The sequence below is a fragment of the Mobula birostris genome, chromosome 8, assembly GCF_030028105.1.
Source record: "Mobula birostris isolate sMobBir1 chromosome 8, sMobBir1.hap1, whole genome shotgun sequence".
Taxonomy (NCBI): Eukaryota; Metazoa; Chordata; class Chondrichthyes; order Myliobatiformes; family Myliobatidae; genus Mobula; species Mobula birostris.
Window position 1 is genome coordinate 27,723,031 of NC_092377.1, and position 20,771 is coordinate 27,743,801.

The 20,771-nt window shown below is 42.0% G+C and overlaps 1 protein-coding gene across 1 annotated transcript in view; it reads left to right on the forward strand.

Moving 5' to 3' along the window:
• LOC140201991 (WD repeat-containing protein 64-like) overlaps positions 1-20,771 on the forward strand; it is a 126,949-nt gene that overhangs the window by 73,190 nt on the left and 32,988 nt on the right. The window contains exons 15-19 of the mRNA XM_072266858.1: positions 583-714; positions 2,748-2,875; positions 7,726-7,863; positions 15,039-15,114; positions 19,255-19,294. Of these exons, the coding sequence (XP_072122959.1) occupies positions 583-714; positions 2,748-2,875; positions 7,726-7,863; positions 15,039-15,114; positions 19,255-19,294 (514 nt within the window). The remainder of the gene's footprint in view (positions 1-582; positions 715-2,747; positions 2,876-7,725; positions 7,864-15,038; positions 15,115-19,254; positions 19,295-20,771) is intronic.

Here is a 20,771-nt window from a genome sequence, read left to right on the forward strand (position 1 = left end):
AATAAAGTATAAAGAATTTTAAATATTTACAATTTTAGAAAATGTTCGGACAGAAGAAATTTACTGTTTCATATCTGCCAACCAACTTGGAATTTGTTGCAAATGATTTTCTGGCCAACACTTTCCTATTGTTTGTAATTTCCCGTGTTCATAGTCCAGTTTCTGATGCATTTCACATGGTCAAGGCTCCTTAATGAAGTTAGACCATTACTTCAAATTTTGCTTTCAACACAAATAGTGTAATGTTAACCTTGCAAGCTTGTTGAGGAGGAATATATGCATGATTAATGTCTATAATAATCTGAATGGCTTCCTTTAACAATGATTTTGTTTTGATGACACATTGTCTCCAGGTCCCCTTTCCACAGCAATCACTTGCAATATGTGTTCTTAATTCTGGTGTATCAAGAGATTACTTTTGTGTGATAAAAATTTGAATGAAACCTAATAGAAATTTCTATTTTAATTGCAACAATATGGACTTAATTCGTATTATAACCCAGTTCATGCTGGAGCAGATTGAAATTTCACTAAAGGAACCTTAAATTAAATGTATTCAATTTTGGATTATTCTTCCCAAAGGATGGACCAGATGAATCTTCTTTCACGATTCTCGGAACATTTCCAAACCTGCTCAATACAATATACAGCAGTAGTTTATTCCCATTGAAACAATTTCAAAGCACCAGTGGACAGTCTGATACTGTGAAGCAGGTAAATACCTTTTTTTTAAATTCAATAGTTTACCAATATTTTGAGACATTTTATGATACCTTAGTAAGTGGGAATTGAGAATCATAAGATGTTCCCAGTATAGAATTATGGTTCTTCTTGTTATTTTGCCTTGTGGCAAAAGTATGCAGATCATCCCTAATGTTATTTAATAGAAATTAGTTTGCCTTTGATCCATGGTATGAATCTTCACTGTGTCCCTGAAACTCATGTACTGGAGAATTTTCTAAATTGGTCGAGTTCTTTCATTAGATTGCAGCTGGTGTTGTGTGAGCACTGGTTTTGCCCAGGAGTCAATGTACCAGTTCTGGCAAGGATGAAAGTCAACAATGGGGAATGACAGTATTAGACAATAGTAAACCTTGGAGAGATGGGAGAGGATTAGGAACATTCAGTTAAGACGTGTAGGACTTGTGATATCAACATGGGCATTAAAAGGGCCATACTGCTACATAGAATATAGCAAACCTACAGCACAATACAGGCTCTTCTGCCCACAAAGCTGTGCTGAACATGTCCTTACCTTAGAAATTACCTAGGGTTACCCATAGCTCTCTATTTTTCTGAGCTCCATGTACCTATCCAGGAATCTCTTAAAAGACCCTATCATATCCGCCTCCAGCACCGTCGCCAGCAGCCCATTCCACGTACTCATCACTCTCTGCGTAAAAAACTTACCCCTGACATCTCCTCTGTACCTACTTCCAAGCACCTTAAAACTGTATCCTTTCGTGCTAGCCATTTCAGCCCTGGGAAATAGCCTCTGACTATCTACACGATCAATGCCTCTCAACATCTTATACACCTCTATCAGGTCACCTCTCATCCTCCGTCGCTCCAAGGAGAAAAGGTCGAGTTCACTCAACCTATTCTCATAAGGCATGCTCCCCAATCCAGGCAACATCCTTGTAAATCTCCTCTGCACCATTTCTATGGTATCCACATCCCTCCTGTAGTGAGACGACCAGAACTGAGCACAGTACTGCAAGTGGGGTCTGACCAGGGTCCTATATAGCTGCAACATTACCTCTTGGCTCCTAAACTCAATCCCACGATTGAAGAAGGCTAATGCACCGTATGCTTTCTTAACCACAGAGTCAACCTGAGCACCGGTTTGAGTGTCCTATGGACTCGGATCCCAAGGTTCCTCTGATCCTCCACACTGCCAAGAGTCTTACCATTAATACTATATTCTACAATCATATTTGACCTACCAAAATGAACCACCTCACACTTATCTGGGTTGAACTCCATCTGCCACTTCTCAGCCCAGTTTTGTATCCTATTAATGTCCCGCTGTAACCTCTGACAGCCCTCCACACTATCCACTACACCCCCAACCTTTGTGTCATCATCAGATTTACTAACCCATCCCTCCACTTCCTCATCCAGATCATTTATAAAAATCATGAAGAGTAGGGGTCCCAGAACAAATCTCCCAGGCACACCTCCGTTCACCGACCTCCATGCAGAATATTACCCGTCTATAACCACTTTTTGCCTTCTGTGGGCAAGCCAATTCTGGATCCACAAAGCAATGTCCCCTTGGATCCCATGCCTCCTTGCTTTCTCAATAAACCTTGCATGGGGTACCTTGTCAAATGCCTTGCTGAAATCCATACACTACATCTACTGCTCTACCTTCAGTCAGGGTCGTAAGGCATGACCTGCCTTTCACAAAGCCTTGCTGACTATTCCTAATCATATTATGACATCATAGTATTCCATCTTAAGAACCACTCGTTTGTTCATCAAGGTTCAGGATAGGCACTTGAAATAGGCACAGGACAACCGGTAGTTCTCTAGCCAGTATGGCAAACTGTACATTTCCTATTGATTCCGGTCTCTTTATCTTGGCACAATGAAATTTCATGTCATTTTCCAGTTTTATACATCCATTTAGCAATCTACTTCTTTTCCACACTGCTTATTTGTTAAGTATTGTGTATTAGAGGGAGCCAATGAATAAAATATCAATTTACCTAATTATAATTATGTGCTTTCAATTGCCTTAGGGTCATCTGGATGATAAGGGATTATGTGGCATTGATATATTCACCTGCAATGCTGAAACCTTATTAGCAATGGGATGGTATAACTTGATCATAATATGGAATTTTGATACAGCACACATCTTGCAAATGTAAGCAAAAATGTAAGCTGCTAAATATTGAAACTTTAAACCCCAATTTTTAAAAAATGTTCTTCAGTGGAATTGTCATTTTTTTAAATAAAGTTTTCTTGATAAAAATTTTATTCTAGTTGAATAAAAGACACCATAAAGATGTGAATAAATATTTATAGACCCCCACTCAATGATTCAAAAACAGCTTCTTTCCTTCCACATAGAACAGTAACTGTAAACAATATCAGTGGGTAACAAACTGTGCAAATGAAAATATAAATAAATAGCAATAAATAACAAGTATGAAATAACATGTAATGAAAGAGCATGAAATAACAAGATAAAGAGTCCTTAAAGTGAAACCATCGGTTGTGGGAACACCAGAAATAGAATGAGATTAGTTATTCTCTTTTCTTCAAGAGCCTGATGGTTCAGGAGTAGTAACTGTTCCTGAACCTGGTGGTGCAAGTCCTGAGGCATGTAGTCCTTCTACCTGATGGCAGCAACACACACAAAATGCTGGAGGAGCTCAGCAGGCCAGGCAGCATCTATGGAAAAGAGTACAGTCGATGTTTCGGGCCAAAATCCTTCAGCGGTCTGCTTCTCTACGGCAACATTTCATGTAAATGTACTCATTGGTTAGGAGGGCTTTATCCATCTTGTACTGGGCCGAATCCACTGCCTTTTGAAGGATTTTCTGCTCAAAGGCATTGGTGTTCCCAAGCCAGGCTGTAATGCAGCCAGTCAGCACACTTTCCACACACATCTGTAGAAGTTTGCCAGCGTTTCTGATGAAATGCTGAATCTCTGCAGACTCCTGAGGAAGTAGAGGCGCTGTCGTGCTTTATTTGCAATTATATTTATACGATGGGTCCAGGACAGGTCCTCTGAGATCGTGACACCCAGGAATTTAAATGTACCGACCCTCTCCATCTCTGATCCTCTGATGAGTACTGGTTTCTTTCTTCTGGTTTACAATCAGTTCCTTGGTCTTATTGATATTGAGTGAGAAGTTGTTATTACACCACTCAGCCAAATTTTCAGCCTCCCTCCTGTATCCTGATTCATCCCCACCTTTGATACAGCCCACAACAGTGGTGTCATCAGCAAACTTGTATATGGTGTTGGAGCTGTACTTAGCCACACAGTCATAGGTGTAAAGCGAATGGAGCAGGGGGCTGAGCACACATCCCCCACCACCTGAAATTATGCCAGCAATAGTTGTGTCATTGGCAAATTTATAAATGGCATTTGAGTTGTGCCTAGCCACACAATCATGGGTGCAGCAGTGGGCTAAGCACACATCCTTGAGGTGCGCCAGTATTAATCGTCAGTGAGGAGGAGATGTTATTTCTGATCTGCACATACTGTGGTCTCCCAGTTTGTAAGTCAAAGATCCAGTTGTAGAGGGAGGTACAGAGGCCCAGGTTTTGGAGCTTGTTGATTCGAACTGAGGGTATGATTGTGTTGGACACTGAGCTATTGTCCTGACTATTGTCCAGGTGATCCGAGGCTGAGTGGGCAATAACCATTGAGGCAGCTTGCCCTGCCCTTCTTGGGTACTGGTATGATTGTCGTCCTTTTGAAACAGGTAGGAACCTCTGCCTGCAGCAGTGAGAGATTGAAGGTGTCTTTGAACACTCTCACCATTAGGACCTGACACATTGCAAGGGCTCATCCTCTTTCAAAGCAGTTCTGACATCAGATTCCGAGGTAGACATCACAAGGTCACAAGATGCTGCAGGGATTCGCAATGGTGTAGTTTTATTTTCCTTTTCAATGCATGCATTGAGCTCGCCCTGGGTGTGATGCATCATAGCCATTCATGATACTTTGCTTTGTAGGAAGAAATGGCCTGCAAACCCTGCCAGAGCTGACATGCATCCAATTAAATCTCTAACCTCAACTGGAATTGATTTTGCACTCTTAAAATAGCCTTCTGTAGGTCGTACCTGGACTTTTTGTATAGTTCTAGATCACCGGTCTTGAATGCCACAGATCTAGACCTCAGCAGACTATGAATATCCTGATTCATCCATGACTTTTGGTCTGGGTATGTCTGGGGTGTTCTTGAAGGCACACACTCATCCATACAGTTCTTAATGAAGTTGGTGCCAACTCTACTGGATTTATTCAGATTCAAAGATGAATCTCTGAATATTGTCCTGTTTATCAACGCAAAACAGTCCTGTAAGTGCTCCTCGCCTCCCTTGATTCCTTCTTGGTCCTTAGCACTGGTGCTGCAGTCTTTAGTGTCTGCCTATGCACTGGGAGTAGAAGTACCACCAGGTGACTGGACTTCCCAATGTGTGGGCTTGGGATGGCATGGTAGGCATTCTTGATGGTGGCATAACATTGAATCAAGTGTGTTGACTTCTCTGGTTCCACAGGTGATTTGTTGGTGGTAGCTATTCAGAGACCTCATGTTTGCCTGGTTAAATTCCCATTATGATAAAGAAGGGTGCATTGTTTAGTCACAAACAGAAGAAAATCTGCAGATGCTGGAAGTCCAAGAAACACACGCAAAACCCTGAAGGAACTCAGAAGGCCAGGCGACATCTATGGAAAAGAGTACAGTCAACTTTTTTCCATAAATGCCACCTGGCCTGCTGAGTTCCTCCAACATTTTGTGTGTGGTGCATTGTTTAGTGCCTACTGATTACAGTGATCGGTTCCTCCAACACCTGCCAGTGTTGGCCTGAGGTGAAATGTACGCTGCTACGAGGATGACAGTGGAAAACTCCCTTGACTGCTAGACCACCACAGTGAGTTAATTATAAAGCATCCTCTACCTTCAAAAGACTGAGGTGACCTGTCTTTCTGGAGAATGGTGAAGCCTTCGGGCTGCAGCACTATGTTCAAAATGGCAGGTATCAGCCATGTTTCCCAGAAGTCCCCGATGTCCCTCTGGTACAGAAATCTTGCTCTGTGGTTTTCAATTTTATTTTCCAGAGCTTGTGCATTCACCAACAGGATAGTCAGGAGTGAGAGTCTAAGTGCTTGGCAATTTAATCGTGCCTGCAGACCTGCGTGCAGTCCCTACTTCTGTTTTCCTAAAAAGGAACTGTACTCGTGACCAAAGTCTGCCACCTGGAGTTTGTTGATTTTGAGTATTGATAGATTTTTTAAATGTCTTAAAATGATGCAGCTTACTGAAGTCCCCAGTGGCTGTCAGCTGTAGTAGTCCTAAATGGGAATGTGATTCCAGCAGATTTCCAAGAGAAGACCAGTTAATGAAGAGTTCCAGTTAGAGTTTCAGCTAATGGAAGTATTCACAATAGTGCGCCGCATTACAGGATCTGTTCTGACTGGAATAATTGTGCTACGTGTTTGTGGGACAAGCTCTATGAAAGCTGCTTGAGGAGATGTTGTTTGAAGGAAAGTAAATCCCTAGTATGGTGTGGCTGGTTCATTCTTTGTGAAGTAATGTGAGGCATGCTGCCGTGTGTCTGAGTGTTGCAGAAAGCCATCGGCCTGCAGAAGGTGTCACAGAGCAGGAAGGTGCCTTTGGCTGCCAAATACAAGAACAGTGCACGGTGTATCCCCGACAACCAGATGACAGCAATATGTAGCGTGTGCCTTTTGTGAAATCAACAGTAGTCAGCACTGAAAGAATGTTTTGTCTAGTGTCTATTGCTAATTATAGAAGAGGATAAGGATGGAGTTGGTGGGATCACATTGTGCTCAGGTAGGAAGCTTGGCAAGCATTAGAGCATGTTGGATCACCAAGGTTAATTTTTCTAATTGTATAAATTTGGGGTGAGATGCCGGTGCAAAGCAGACAAAAAGCTGGAAGAACTTAGCAGTCAGGTATTATGTATGGAGAGAAATAAGCTGTAGCCATTTCAGGCCGAGGCCCTTCATTAGTCATGATGGGGTGCCAATCATGGACTGTAGAATCATCAATCTTATTCACTGTTGCATCTGCACCCATTCATGTGAATGGATATATTATCACATTCTGCATTTGTGCCTTTAAAGAAGAAGAAAGTATACAATTTTCCATTGAATACCTGGTCTCTGGTAGCCATGCCGTTGATGTGGCTGACCCTCATTGATGGAATTGTTTCTCCAAGGATTTTTAGAGGTTCTATGATTGGGATGATGCTATTGATTTGCCTCAATTGTTAATTGCCATTCATCCTCATTGATATGAATATTGTCTATTTCTTGCTGCATTAGGCTATCTTTCCTTATCTGTAGACTTATAAATATGCAAAACTTGAAATCAGACCCACTTTTTACTTTATGGGAATAGAAAAGTCACCCATGAAGAAATCGAAGATGGTTGCATTGAGGTACTCCTGCAGCAAGGTACTGAAGTGAAGATGTTTGGCTGCGAAGTGTAATTATCTTCTATATTCAGTTTGACTCCAGATAGAGGAGAGCCATTCCCTGTACCATGTATGGAATTTGTATCTAGGTCCTCAGTTAAGTATTTGTATTAAAGTATAAAGGACAATGGTTCATTTTGAAATCATTTAGATTTTCATCTATTGAGATGTTCCCACAACCAATGATCTCACTTTAAGGACTTTTTATCTTGATATTTCATGGTCTTGTTATTTATTGCTATTTATTTATATTTGCATCTGCACAGTTTGTTGTCTTCTTGCTCTTTCACTGATCATATTTATAGTTACTATTCTACAGATTTGCTGGGTATGCCCACATGAACGCAATCTTAGAGTTGTATGTGGTAACGTATATGCACTCTGATAATAAATTTTACTTTGAACTTTGAAGTCTGAACCACACCTGCTGGATTACTGTATCCATTAGTATATACAAAGATATACTCACAGTTTTGGATGGGCATGTTGTCCTTAAATCTACATTCAGCAGCTGTTGTCTGTTTTGCATTCCAGATTTAATGGAGATCGAGTTTTGGAAGCCACAGATGGAGGTGAACAGAATAATGTAACTCCAGATATGGAGTCATCCAGGGTTCAAGTTGTCAAATTTATTGGCCTTAGAAGTAAAGTGATTGAACTGCAGGCTCCTGAGTAAGTGATCCAATTGGATAATAAGATTTTGTTTGCATTCTTGTATACTCATAGCATGTAAAAGTGCATAAAGATAGCTGACAGGACTTTTTTCCCCATTGTAAGTTGTTGATAAATTGCAATTTCTCTCAATTAAAGTGATACTTGCTTGATTGATTTTGCCATTTATTGTCTCAATCCTGGTATCTCATTGCAGGTTTCTATGAAAGGGTGTCCAAAATGAATGAAAGGATTTGTTATTTATTATACCAAAATTTTCAATAACCAGCATCCTTGGGATGTTGGTTGTGTTGAACTGACAAATTTTCTATACTATAAGAGATCATTCCTGTTAGTACCCCAACATACATTTTATTCAACCTTTTCAAGATGTTGCACTGTAGTATTATAAATTTTCTGGTGAATGAATTAAGATTAAGGGGAGTGTAAGAAACAGGGTCCCGCTTAGGATGAAATGGGTGCAGGAAATGCAGTCCTAAACTGCTTTTAGGCAAGAATATGAACAGGGCCACAGGTCCATTTAAAAGGAGCATAGGAAGAGGAACATGGTGTTTGAAAACAAAAACTTGGGGATTTAAAGAATCCATGTGTAGTGTGCTTAAAGGAATTATGGAAAATAGAACCCCTATGTTCTGGATACTGAAAAGTTCTGATTATTAACAGATACAACTGTGGATTATTGGAGTTTACTTTAATTGAAGTTACAGATTTTGTGCATTATAAAACATATTGTAAAACTGAACAGAACTGGTACATAAGAACATAAGAAATAGGAACGGGAGTAGCCCATCTAGCCTGTTCTGCCATTCAATAAGATCCTGGCTGATCTGGCCATGGACTCAGCTCCACCCATCACCTTCTTCCTCATAACCCTTAGTTCCCCAACTGTACAAAAATCTACCCAACTTTGTCTTCACTGAGTTAGCCTCCACTGCTTCATTGGGCAGAGAATTCCACAGATTCACCACTTGCATGGAAAAGCAGTTTCTCCTCATCTCCGTCCTAAATCTACTCCTCTGAATCTTGAGGCTATATCTCCTAGTTCTGGTCTCACCAAGCTGATTTACAGTTTGATTATCACATGTAACAATGGATGGTGAAAAGTGTGTCTTGTGTACTGTTCATACTGATCAAATCACAACAACACTGCATTGAGATAGTACATGGTAAAACTAACAGAGTGCAGAATAGTGTTACTGATACTGAGAAAGTACAGTGCAGGAGACAAGAGGTTGAAAGGTTATAATGTGGTAGATTGTGAAGTCGAGTCCAGTTTGATCATATTAGGGAACTGTTCAATGGTCTCATAACGGTGGGATAGAAGCTCTCGTTGAGCCTGGTGGTACATGCTTTCAGGCTTTTTTATCTTTTGCCGATGGGAGGAGGAAGAAGAGACTGTCCAGGGTGGGTAGGGTATTGATTATGCTGGATTGGATACTTTCCCGAAGAAGCAAAACATGTAGACAGAGTCTCTGGAGGGGGGCTGGTCTCTGTGATGTGCTGAGCTGTGTCTACAACCCTCTGTAGTTTCTTGCAGTCACGGACGGAGCAGTTGCCATGCCATGCTTTGATGTCGCTGAATAGGATGGATTGATAAAAATTGGTAACTTCTACTTTGGAAAAAGTCACACACTCGACAACTTCATGCCAAGGAAGCAACTTTATCTCGAACTTCAAAACCGATATGTATATACAGAGGCTTTCACAACCCTTATGGCATGGCAGGAACACTATATACAAAGCACACCAGAAGTAAAAAGAACGGAAGTAACCCCCCCCCCCCATTATCCTAATTAGTATTAACTTACTTTTAATAATGCTTATATTACAACACTTCTTCCCCTTTAAAATCCAACATCCCCCAAATGTAAAAACTAGGAAATAAGAACAGTGGTGTTATTAACTTGCCTACCCCTGAAAACTTATACTCGTATCTCAGCAACAGTTTCTCAATACAAAACATCTGGAAAATGTGACAGATTCAACATTAAATCTAACAACAACAAAAGAAAACTGTCCCTTCAAAGATTCAGTCTGTCAGGAGGTTTACGAGTGCGCTGTGATCTGCGCACTACCCCCAGTGACTCCGCGGGCACCGCTGATGATGGTGTTTTGGGTGGATCTGGTGTTGGGGGCATGAGAGGGGTCTGTGTGTCTGTGTGAGAATGTCCATCCTCTTCGGGCGACCCCGACCCCTCTGCCAGCATCTCGCCCTCTGGCAAAGTCACTGGTGGACATGCTTCCGCAGTAGTCTGTCTCACAAATGGAAACTCCGTGGAACTGTCTGCCTCTGAGCCGGTATCATGACGCAGGCACACATGGTCCTGATGTCTGCGGAAAACACGTCCATCAGTCAGCTTAACAACATAGGAGACGGGACCACTCTGCTTAAGAATAACCCCAGGCAGCCATTGCTGATTGTTTCTCACAAAGACATTGTCATCCAGATTTAACTGTCTCTCTCACGCATGTTGATCATGTCCCTCCTTCTGCTTTTCCTGCTTTCTCTCCACTTTCGCCTTCATGTTCGGGCGCAGTAGGTCCAATCTTGACTTGGGCCTACGCCCCATCAGCAACTCTGCTGGAGTGCGGGCAGTTGTAGTCTGTGGCGTGAGGTGGTATTTAAACAGGAAACGTGAAAGCTGCATGCTAAGAGAGTCCCCTGTCATCCGCTTCAGGTCTTCCTTCACTATCTGAACAGCCCGCTCAGCCAAACCATTGGAGACTGGGTGGAAAGGGGCCATCTGAATGTGATGAATGCCATTCTGCTGCATGAACTCACTGAACAGCTCACTGGTGAACGTCGGGCCATTATCAGTGACCAGAGTGTCAGGCACCCCGTGGACTGCACTTTCCTGAGTTTGTCTATGGTTGAGGGGACTGTGATGTTGCTCATGATGTGAGCTTCGATCCATTTAGAATGCACATCTACCATTACAAGAAACATCTGCCCCATAAAAAGGCCAGCAAAGTCCAAATGTAGCCTAGACCAGGGGTGGTCTGGCCACTCCCATGGATGCAAAGGAGCTGGTGGTGACATATTCTGATTAGTCTGACACTGCGTGCATGATCTTACCTTGTTCTCCAGATCCTGATCCATTCTTGGTCACCGAACATAGGATCTTGCAAGGCTTTTCATCTGAGACACTCCTGGATGGGTCTCATGAATTTCCTCCACAATCTGTGAATGGCCAGCGGGAGACACGATGACCCTCGCCCCCCCAGAAAATGCAGCCATCCTGCAGACTGAGTTCTGTCTTGCGTTTGGCATAAGGCCTCAGTTCCTCTCCTTCCACGACTCTGGGCCAACCTTGTATAAGAAAAGTCTTGACTTGGGACAGGACTGGGTCCCTCTCTGTCCATCTCCTGATCTGGGTCGCCTTTACAGCCTCTCCAATGAAAACACAGTCTCTGGAGGCACATATGCAGTAACAGGCGTCTCAGGTAAAGGTAGTCAACTCAGTGCATCAGCATTTGCATTATCCCCACCCGCTCTGTACACTATAGTGTACTGGTAGGCTGACAATGTAAGAGCCCAACGCTGTATCCTGGCTGAGGCTAGCGGTGGGATGCATCTAGTCTCACTAAACAGGCTCATCAATGGTTTATAGTCCATATAAATTGTAAATACGCGTCCATAAAGGTACTGATGAAAGCGTTTGACCACTAAAACAATGGCCAGAGCTTCTTCGTCTTCTTTGTCTAGCAACAAATATCCCTTCTCAGCAGCTGTCAGGGTACGTGAAGCAAAACCAATAGGCTTCTCTGAACAGTCCTCCATTACATGTGGGAGAACTGCCCCGACTCCATAGGGCGAGGCATCGCATGCAAGGGTGATCTCCTTGTCTGGGTCATGATGAACATGCTGCTTCACTGAGTGGAGTAGTTCTTTCTCTTCCTTGAAAGCTTTCTCCTGCTCTTCACTCCACTGCCACTTAGTGTCATTGTGAAGCAGCTTATACAGTGGGGTCAAAACCCTTGAGAGGTCAGGAAGAAACTTGCCATAATAATTCACCACGCCCAAAAATGATCTGAGTTCCATGACGGGCTTGAGGCTTGCAGCCTCCTTAATAGATCTCAGTTTGTCCTCCACAGGGCAAAGCCCCTCAGCTGTGATCTTGTGTCCCAGGTAAGTCATACTGGATGCCAGGAACACACATTTTCTGCGTTTCAAAGGCAGCCCTGCGTCTGAGAGCCTCTTCAGCACCCGTTCTAAATTAGCCAGATGCTCCACCTCCGTAGCCCCCGTGATCAAAATATTATCAAGGTACACTGCTACGTGCAGAATCCCCTGCAGCAAAGTGTCCATTGTCATTTGGAAAATGGCAGGGCTGGATGCCACTCCAAACACCAGGTGATTGTACTTGAATAATCCCTTGTGCGTATTAATTGTGACACACTCCTTTGAATCCTCGTTGAGCAGCAGCTGTTGGTAGGCGTGATTCATGTCCAGGTTTGTGAACAGCTTACCCCCTGACAGGTCATCCACCCGTGGCAATGGGTACTCCTCCAGCCTAGAGACCTGATTCACTGTAAGTTTATAATCCCCACATATCCTCACCGTTTTGTCTGCCTTCAAAACTGGAACAATGGGAGCCGCCCACCTTGAAAACTGGACGGGCTCAATAATGCCCAGCCTCTGTAAACGTTCCAGCTCCTCCTCGACTTTGCCTTTCAAGGCACAGGGCACCGACCTGGGCTTAAAAAAACGAGGTGTAGCCTCAGGGTCGACATGGAGTTTCACTGTCACACCCTTCAGTGTTCCTAGCTCGTCCCTGAAAACGTCACTGTACCGCTGCAGAATGTCCTCTGTTGTGTGCGCATACTTAATTTCATGCCAGTTTAGCCAGATTTTGCAAAGCCAATCGTGACCCAAAAGACTGGCCCCCCTGCTCTTAGTTATCACTAGCCTAGCTTCAGCCTTCTGACCCCCAGCTGAAATGTCCACATATAACACCCCTAAATGAGGTATGGGCTGCCCCATATAGGTCCTAAGTTTGAGCTTTGATGGTCTAATGGGAGGCAGGTTGGACCCCCATGTCCTCCTGCAGGTCTCCTCACTGATGACCGATGCAGTAGCCCCTGAATCAATCTCAAACTTAATGTCCTTTCCCCTGACAGTGACTGTGGCAGAATATGGTTCAGGTGGTTCCTCATCTGTTTCCATTCCAAACATGTTGTGGGCACGCACTGCCTCTCCATCTGCTTCTTCTAGATGGTGTGTGGTTGCCTGAGCCTGTTGAACTTTCCCCCGCCCAGGCTTAATCTTACCCTTTGAACTTCTGCACTTTTGAGCTAAATGTCCCTTTTTGCTACAAGCATGGCTGACAGTGTCTTTGAATTTGCAATCACTTGTATAGTGTGTCCCTCCACACTGGAAACATTCCACCCGCTTTGCCTGTTTACCAGTCTCCCTCCCGACTTGGTGCACTGCCACCGACTGTGACCCCCCATGTCCTTTCTGGATATCTTTGACATTATTAGCAGCCACCTCCATGCCTTGGGCAATCCCTAAGGCATTCTTGAAAGTCAGTGGTGGGGTTTCCCCTAACAGGTGGTGTTGTATGTTGTCATTATTAATGCTGCATACCAATCTATCACGGAGCATGTCTTCCAACACTGCTCCGAAATCACAATGCTCCGACAGCTGCCGAAGCTCGGCCACAAAATTGGCCACAGACTGACCTGGCTTCCTGAAACGGCTGTGAAACTTACACCATTGGACTATCACAGAAGATTTCAGATTGTAGTGGTTCCCCACAAGCCTGACCAGTTCGTCATATGGAATGCCACCCAGTTTCCGCTGTGTGGCTAAATTCCTTATTAGCTTGTCAGTCTTTTCCCCCCACACATGCAAGAGAATAGAGTGCTTCTTAACCTCCTCAGTAATTCCATTAGCACAGAAAATGTGCTCCAACCTTTCCTCATACTCTGGCCAGTCCTCGTTTCCTTTCAGAAATTCACCAATAATTCCAAATGTCACCATCTGAAACACAAAGCTCCCATTCGAAAAACGTGCCAATACATTCACAAAACTAGTTCACCTTGTCGCCAAAAATATGTAGTAACTTCTACTTTGAAAAAGGCACACTCAACAACTTCATACCAAAGAAACAACTTTATCTTGAACTTCAAAACTGTTATGTATATACAGAGGCTTTCACCAACCCGTACGGCATGGCAGGCACACTATATACAAAGCCCACTGGAAGTAAAAAGAACGGAAGCAAACCCCCTCATTATCCTAATTAGTATTAACTTACTTTTGATAATGCTCACATTACAACAGGTACTATGCTAGTTTCTTTAGCTTCCTGAGGAAGTAAAGATGCCGATGAGCTTTCTTGGATGAGGCATCAATACTGTTTGACCAGGACAGGCTACTATGGTGATGCTCATTCCCAGGAACTTGAGCACCATTGATGTTTTTGTTGTGTATTTTCTTATTTCAGTAGTTCAGTAGTGATATTGTTTGGTTAAGCATTTTTGCTCATTTAAATAATTCGTTATGGTTATATGTACGAAATACGTGAACTGCATATGTCATGACACTACCACATGATTTGTGCTTGCATCACTTAATGTAAACAAACTAAAACTCACATTTTGGACTCCTTTGTTTTCCTTTGAATTACTTCAATGTTTTGAAGTTTCAAATAAATCATGACAGTTTTAATAAATCACGACAGCATTTATTGTAACTATCCAAGAGCAGAAGAAACAATATGCAAAGATATCACTGAAAAATATCAAAGCAGTTCAGTTCTGTCATATTCATATTATTGTGATCATCTGAGGAGACAGCATAATTTAAGTTTATCAAATCTGAATCCGATTTACATCCATTTATTTTAAACAAAACATTTGTTAAAGCAAAGCCAAGCATGTAGTGGAGTCAAAACTCTACACCATGTGTGAAAATTGAATTTCAAGTGTTCTCAATAGAAGCTCCATTCATCTATTCAGCTGCACAGTCTGCATTTCTTGAAGTTTGGTCTCAAGTTCTGAAAGTTACTATAGCATGCAATTAGTGATTCATGGTTTGATACTCTGATGTTCTGAAATTACATCGTGTTATTTCCATTGTAAATGCTGAAGCAGTAATGAAGAGCTGATATGGTCAGTAGAAATCTGGTTGACTGCTTTGTCTCATGCCATGATTGCTTGTTCCACAGGATAGTTGCTGATGATCTGTCACAGGATTCAAACTTAATTATAAATAACTTGTCAAAAGCCAGCTCATTGTTTAAGGTGGGTCTTTATAATTTTGCATATTTTGCTAATTTGTGATATGTAGTCTCTTTTCCAAATGATCTTTGTGAGGAAGGAGATGGGGGAGTAGCAGTTAGCAAAATGCTATTACAGTGCCAGAGATCCGGTTTCGAAACGGGCCGCTGTCTGTGAGGAGTTTGTACATTCTCCACATGACTGCATGGCTTTCCCCCAGTGCTCCGGTTCCCTCCCACATTTTAAACGGTTAGTAAGCTGTGAGTCTGCAACGTTGGCAGCGGGAGCATGCCGACACTTTTCGACTGCATCCGGCACATTTTCGAACTATGCTGGCTCTTGACGCAAATGACGCCTTTCACTATGTGTTTCAATGTTTTGACGTACGTGTGACAAATAAAGCTAATCTAATCTTTATTGTTCTGAATCAATCATCCCCTGGGGAAAGCATTTCACCTTATCCCCAGCTTTAATCTTCAGATTCCCCAGCCATTCATTCATTCATTCCTGGTAGTTTGTGAGCTGCCCCCAGCACAATGAGACTGTGTTGATCATTGACACAAAGTGTTTCTTTGTATATTTTAATGTAAATGTAACAAACAAAGCTAATTTTTGCTTTTTACCTTTTTTTCCTTGCGTATTCATGCACCTATGCAAAGAGCTTCTTGAACACCACTATCGTGTTTGCCTCCACTATCAGCCCTGGCAGCTAATATTGTGTGTGTCTGTTTAAAAGAACACACATATCTGCATATCTCCTTATCTCATTTGAACTTATGCTCACCTCTGGCATTGGACATTTCAACCTTGGAAGAAAGGTACTAACTGCCTGCTTTGTCTTTGCCTCACATAAACTTACAATCCTCTATCAGATCTCCCTTCTGCCTCCACCACTCCAGAGAAAACTATCCCAAGTTTGTTCAACCTCTCATTGAAGCACATACCCTCTAATTGGGTCTGCAACCTCTCTAAAGCATTGCCATTCTTCTTATAATGGATGACCAGAAATGAATGTGATACTCCAGATGCAGCCTAACTAGAGTTTTAGAAAGCTCAACATAACTTCCTGACTCTTGAACTCATTTCAAGGAAGAGAAGACAGTGGCGCGACGCAGCACACGCGGCCACTCCAGTGAATGATATCTCTTATGTGTCAAGTAGGGTACCGTGCACAATTCTGATTTGACGGAGACAGACGTGAGAGCACAGAGGAATATCTGGAGAAACTTCTGAAATGCCCGCTTCACTGCCGCTGTTACTGTATGATCCAGAATCTCCGGAGAAGGCCTCGAATCCTTGTCTTTGCTTGTTTCGATGGCTGGGGCGAGGTCGAAGGCACATGGCAGAGGATGGCACTCGGGAGACTGTAGCGGAGGGGCTGGTCGGAGACTCGAAGTTTTCAGACGGATGGACTCAGTGTCGACTGTGGTCGGGTGCTTCCAATGCATCAACAGTTGTCGGTGCCTGGAGGTTTATGGCAGGGGGTTTCTCCCTTTTGTCGCCTGCCATCGGGGACTATCGGGAGTTGATCAGGACCTTGAGACTTTTTTTTACCGTGCCCATGGTCTGCTGTTTATCAAATTACAGTATTGGTTTGCACGGCTGTAACTATATATTATAATTATGTGGTTCTGTCAGTGTCAGTCTTTGGTTTGTCCTGTTTTTCTGTGATATCACTCTGGAGGAACATTGTATCATTTCTTAATGCATGCCTGCATTTCAAAATGACAATAAATGAGGATTGAATATCCTCATAATCTAATCTAAAATTCCTTAACTAATTAAAGGGCAAGCATGCCATATGTCTTTGTTACCATTTCAAAAACCTGTGTAGCCATTTTAAGGGAGCAATGGACTTGGACTCCAATATGCCTTTGCACATCATCACAATTAAGTGTTTTTCCATTAACAGTGTACTGTCCTTTCCAGCTTGACCTAAATTAAAATCTGTCTGCCATTTCTGCACTGATATCTGTAGATGATCTGCATTCAAGATTCAAGGTCGTATAGTGCCATTTCCAATACATAAGTGTCAAAGAGAACAAAATAATCGGATCCAGCCCAGACACAAGAAGATAAAGAACACAATAAATATAACTATATAAGATAGCTTATATACATAGGTTGATTGTCTGTAATATGATAATAGGCATAGGAGTGTCTATACCCTGCTGTATCCTTTGGCAGCCTTCTACATGTCCACAACACCATCAGTCTTAATATCATTTGCGAGCTAATCTTCTCCATCATAAGGACCTTTTGAATTCACAATCAAGATAAATGAGAGCTGGCCTTTAAGCCTGCTCTGTGATTCAAAATAGTCATAGTTGATCTGCCCAGCCCTTAACTCCTTTTCTGTGCCAGTTCCAAAGAGTGATTATTTCCCCAATTTTTCAAAAATGAATCTGCCTCCTCAAATATCTCCACTGAATATCCTCCACAAACTTCTGGGATAGTGAATTCCCAGAATTCATCACTTTCTGAAAGATGATATATTTCTGTACCAGGGTTTTAAATGACTGGCTGCTTATCTTGAAACTTTGTCCCCTTGTTTGATATTCTCCCACAAGTAAAAATGTTTCTATATCTGCCCTACCATGCACCCTCAGTTGTTTTATTAAACTCCAAACAGCATAGATTAATGCAACACACATCAAAGTTGCTGGTGAACGCAGCAGGCCAGGCAGCATCTCTAGGAAGAGGTACAGCCGACGTTTCAGGCATAGATTAACATTTTTTTAAATATTTATGGTTGGAGAGCCATCACATCCCAGGAATTAGCTTGCTTCGTCTCTTTTGGACTACCTCAAATTACATTTTTGACTTAAAATATTATCCTGAATGAATTCATCCCTCTCAGGGATTCCCAGTTTCAAATTGGGATAACTAAAGCTGAATGTTGTGAAACAGCTGCTTCATTTTCTGTTACTGTTCATTACAGACCTTTCCTTTAGCCTATTATCCCAGTCCATTCGAGGTAATTCTTGCTTTGTCCCCTCGTAATTGCCCTTATTTAGGTTTTAGATCTGAGGTGTTCACCCTCATCTTGTATCAGGAATTCTTCCCTTCATTTTCCTGCTTCCTCATTTCTTCAATTATTGTGCATTCCATCACTTGGAACTTCCAACACAAAACCATAATTTCATACAATGATATTTGTTGATTCAGGTGATCCACAGTAGCTTCCATGATATGCAGTCTCACCATACACAAACCGCGATCTGTACATTTTGTCAGCAAGGGGGATTCTGAACCCAGCGCAAAGCATTTGTGCACTTCTCATTTCAAACGTCCTTTTTGTTACTTGGTAGCATCTGGGAATGTAAATTGACAGAAGCCATTAGCGCAACAGGGACTTGCTGTGTTCTACAAATCTTCTCCAAGGAATGCCGCCTTGTGCTGCATAGGATTGTGAGTTCATATGATCCTGAGACAGGTACCATCTTGTGCTTAGCCATCTGGCGCTGAGCTCCTGGTAGGGTCACCCTTAGTGGTAAGTTCAAGGGGAGATTCCAGACAACAAGCGATCCAACTAAGATCTCAATGGTGGAGCTGGTGGAAGGTGATGACACATCACAAAGGCCGTGAAGGTGGAGAAAGGCTGCAACATTGTAGGGTTTCCAGTTGTCTTGCAATCCCTGCCTCTAGATCCCTACCTCAATCTGTCCACACATCAGCCTCACCAGATTAAACAAAGACTTTCCCAGGCGTTCTTCATGAAGGGAATCAAACCACCACCCCTACCCCCCTCCAACCATTCCACTATTCTACAAATAGTCTATTGTGAACATTGGTTGGCCAATACTCTAGAGAGGATCATACTGTTATGATTTTAATACAGATCAGTAATAAACTAATGTTTAGTAATTTACTGATTATTTGAGCTGCTTCATCTATGAACTGAATTTAACCTGGAGCAAATCTCATAACTTTGTCAGTATTATAATTTCTAAAGATTTGTGTGACTCATAAATATTTAACAATTATTTTAATCTTGACAAATATTCATCAACATGATTATGTTAATTTGGTAGTTATTTTTGGTGCCTCTTATTCTGGGGAATCTGACATTTCTCTAATCTTAGAGCAATAAAATCAGTCATATAGCTTTTTTGTAAATGATAAATTCTAAAATTATTTTATAATTTGTTTTATTTCATGCAGTATGCTGAGACCTTTTCAGTTTCTGAATATAGTCAAGCAGGTAGGTATTGTTGAGAGTCAATTGATTTGTTAATTTGTGAATTGTTAATGTCTACATACACCATTATTTCTCTATGCCTATAATGCTATATTCTACATTCAGTTATTGTTTTCCTTCTTACTACTCAATGTACTTTTGATGGCATTTTCACTTAGGGGTTCCTAGCCTGGGGTTCATGGATCTCTCGGTTAATGGTAGGCATCAATGGCATAACAAAGGTTGGGAGCCCCTGTTTTCATTGTATCTTCGTAAATGTGACCATAATAAATCAATTACACATAAGTGCAGGGTTTGTGAGAAACGTTGGCCCATTCCATGTATTGTAGCTGCTACAAGTTGGAGGAGTTATTGCCTTTGATAGCTGTGCTCTCTTTTTGGACTTTGCATGGAGTCCAGTGGGATATGTGAAGTTACATTGCAGAATATCCTTAAATCCACCTACATCACATGGACAGCTTCTGCATTGATTTCAGTGAAATGGCTGAGTGACTGAGGCAAGTTATTTCAGGTTTGTTGTTTATACTCTATGTGGAATATGGAGACCATGGCAGGGTGTACAATAACTGAATCTCTAAAGTTCTCCAGAAGTGAATTGCAGAGCTTTTAAAAGTTGCCTTATGAGTATATTTTGCTATTTTAGTGATGTGTATATTTTTGCCTCTTTATATATGTAACTTACTGTAATTTATTGTATCTTTTTATGTATTGCACAGCACTGCTGCTGCAAAACAACAAATTTCATCGCATAATATGTCAGTGATATTAAATCTGATTTGGATTGTGAAGTTATTGCTGTCAAAGTTAGACTATTGTTTCTATGCAATAAGCAGCTGCCTTATTCTTCCCACTAGATCTGTATTGTCAACTATATTCCTACTGCATACGTTCACTCTGCAGACTCACTAATTTACCCTTTTTTATGCAAAGTTTTAGTTTTTCTTATTATGAACCATCACCCCCAACAGTGTTAACCAGAAATTTTGAAACTGATGTCTGATTCCTATTTTACTAGGTACTAGACACTAGACACTAGAATACTACAGCACAGTACTGGCCCTTTGGCCCTCGATGTTGTGCTGACTCATATATTCCTTAAAAAAAGTACTAAACCCACACTACCCCAGAACCCTCTATTTTTCTTTCATCCCTGTGCCTGTCCAAGAGGCTCTTCAATACCCCTAAGGTTTTCGCCTCCACCACCATACCTGGCAAGTTATTCCAGGCACCCACAACCCTCTGTGTAAAAAAAACGTACCCCTAATTTCTCCCCTAAACTTCTCTCCCTTAGCTTTGTACATATGCCCTCTGGTGTTTGCTATTTGTGCCCTGGGAAACAGGTACTGGCTATCCACCCTATCTATGCCTCTCATAATCTTGTAGACCTCTATCAAGTCTCCTCTCATCCTTCTACACTCCAAAGAGAAAAGTCCCAGCTCTGTTAACCTTGCCTCATAAAACTTGTTTTCCAATCCAGGCA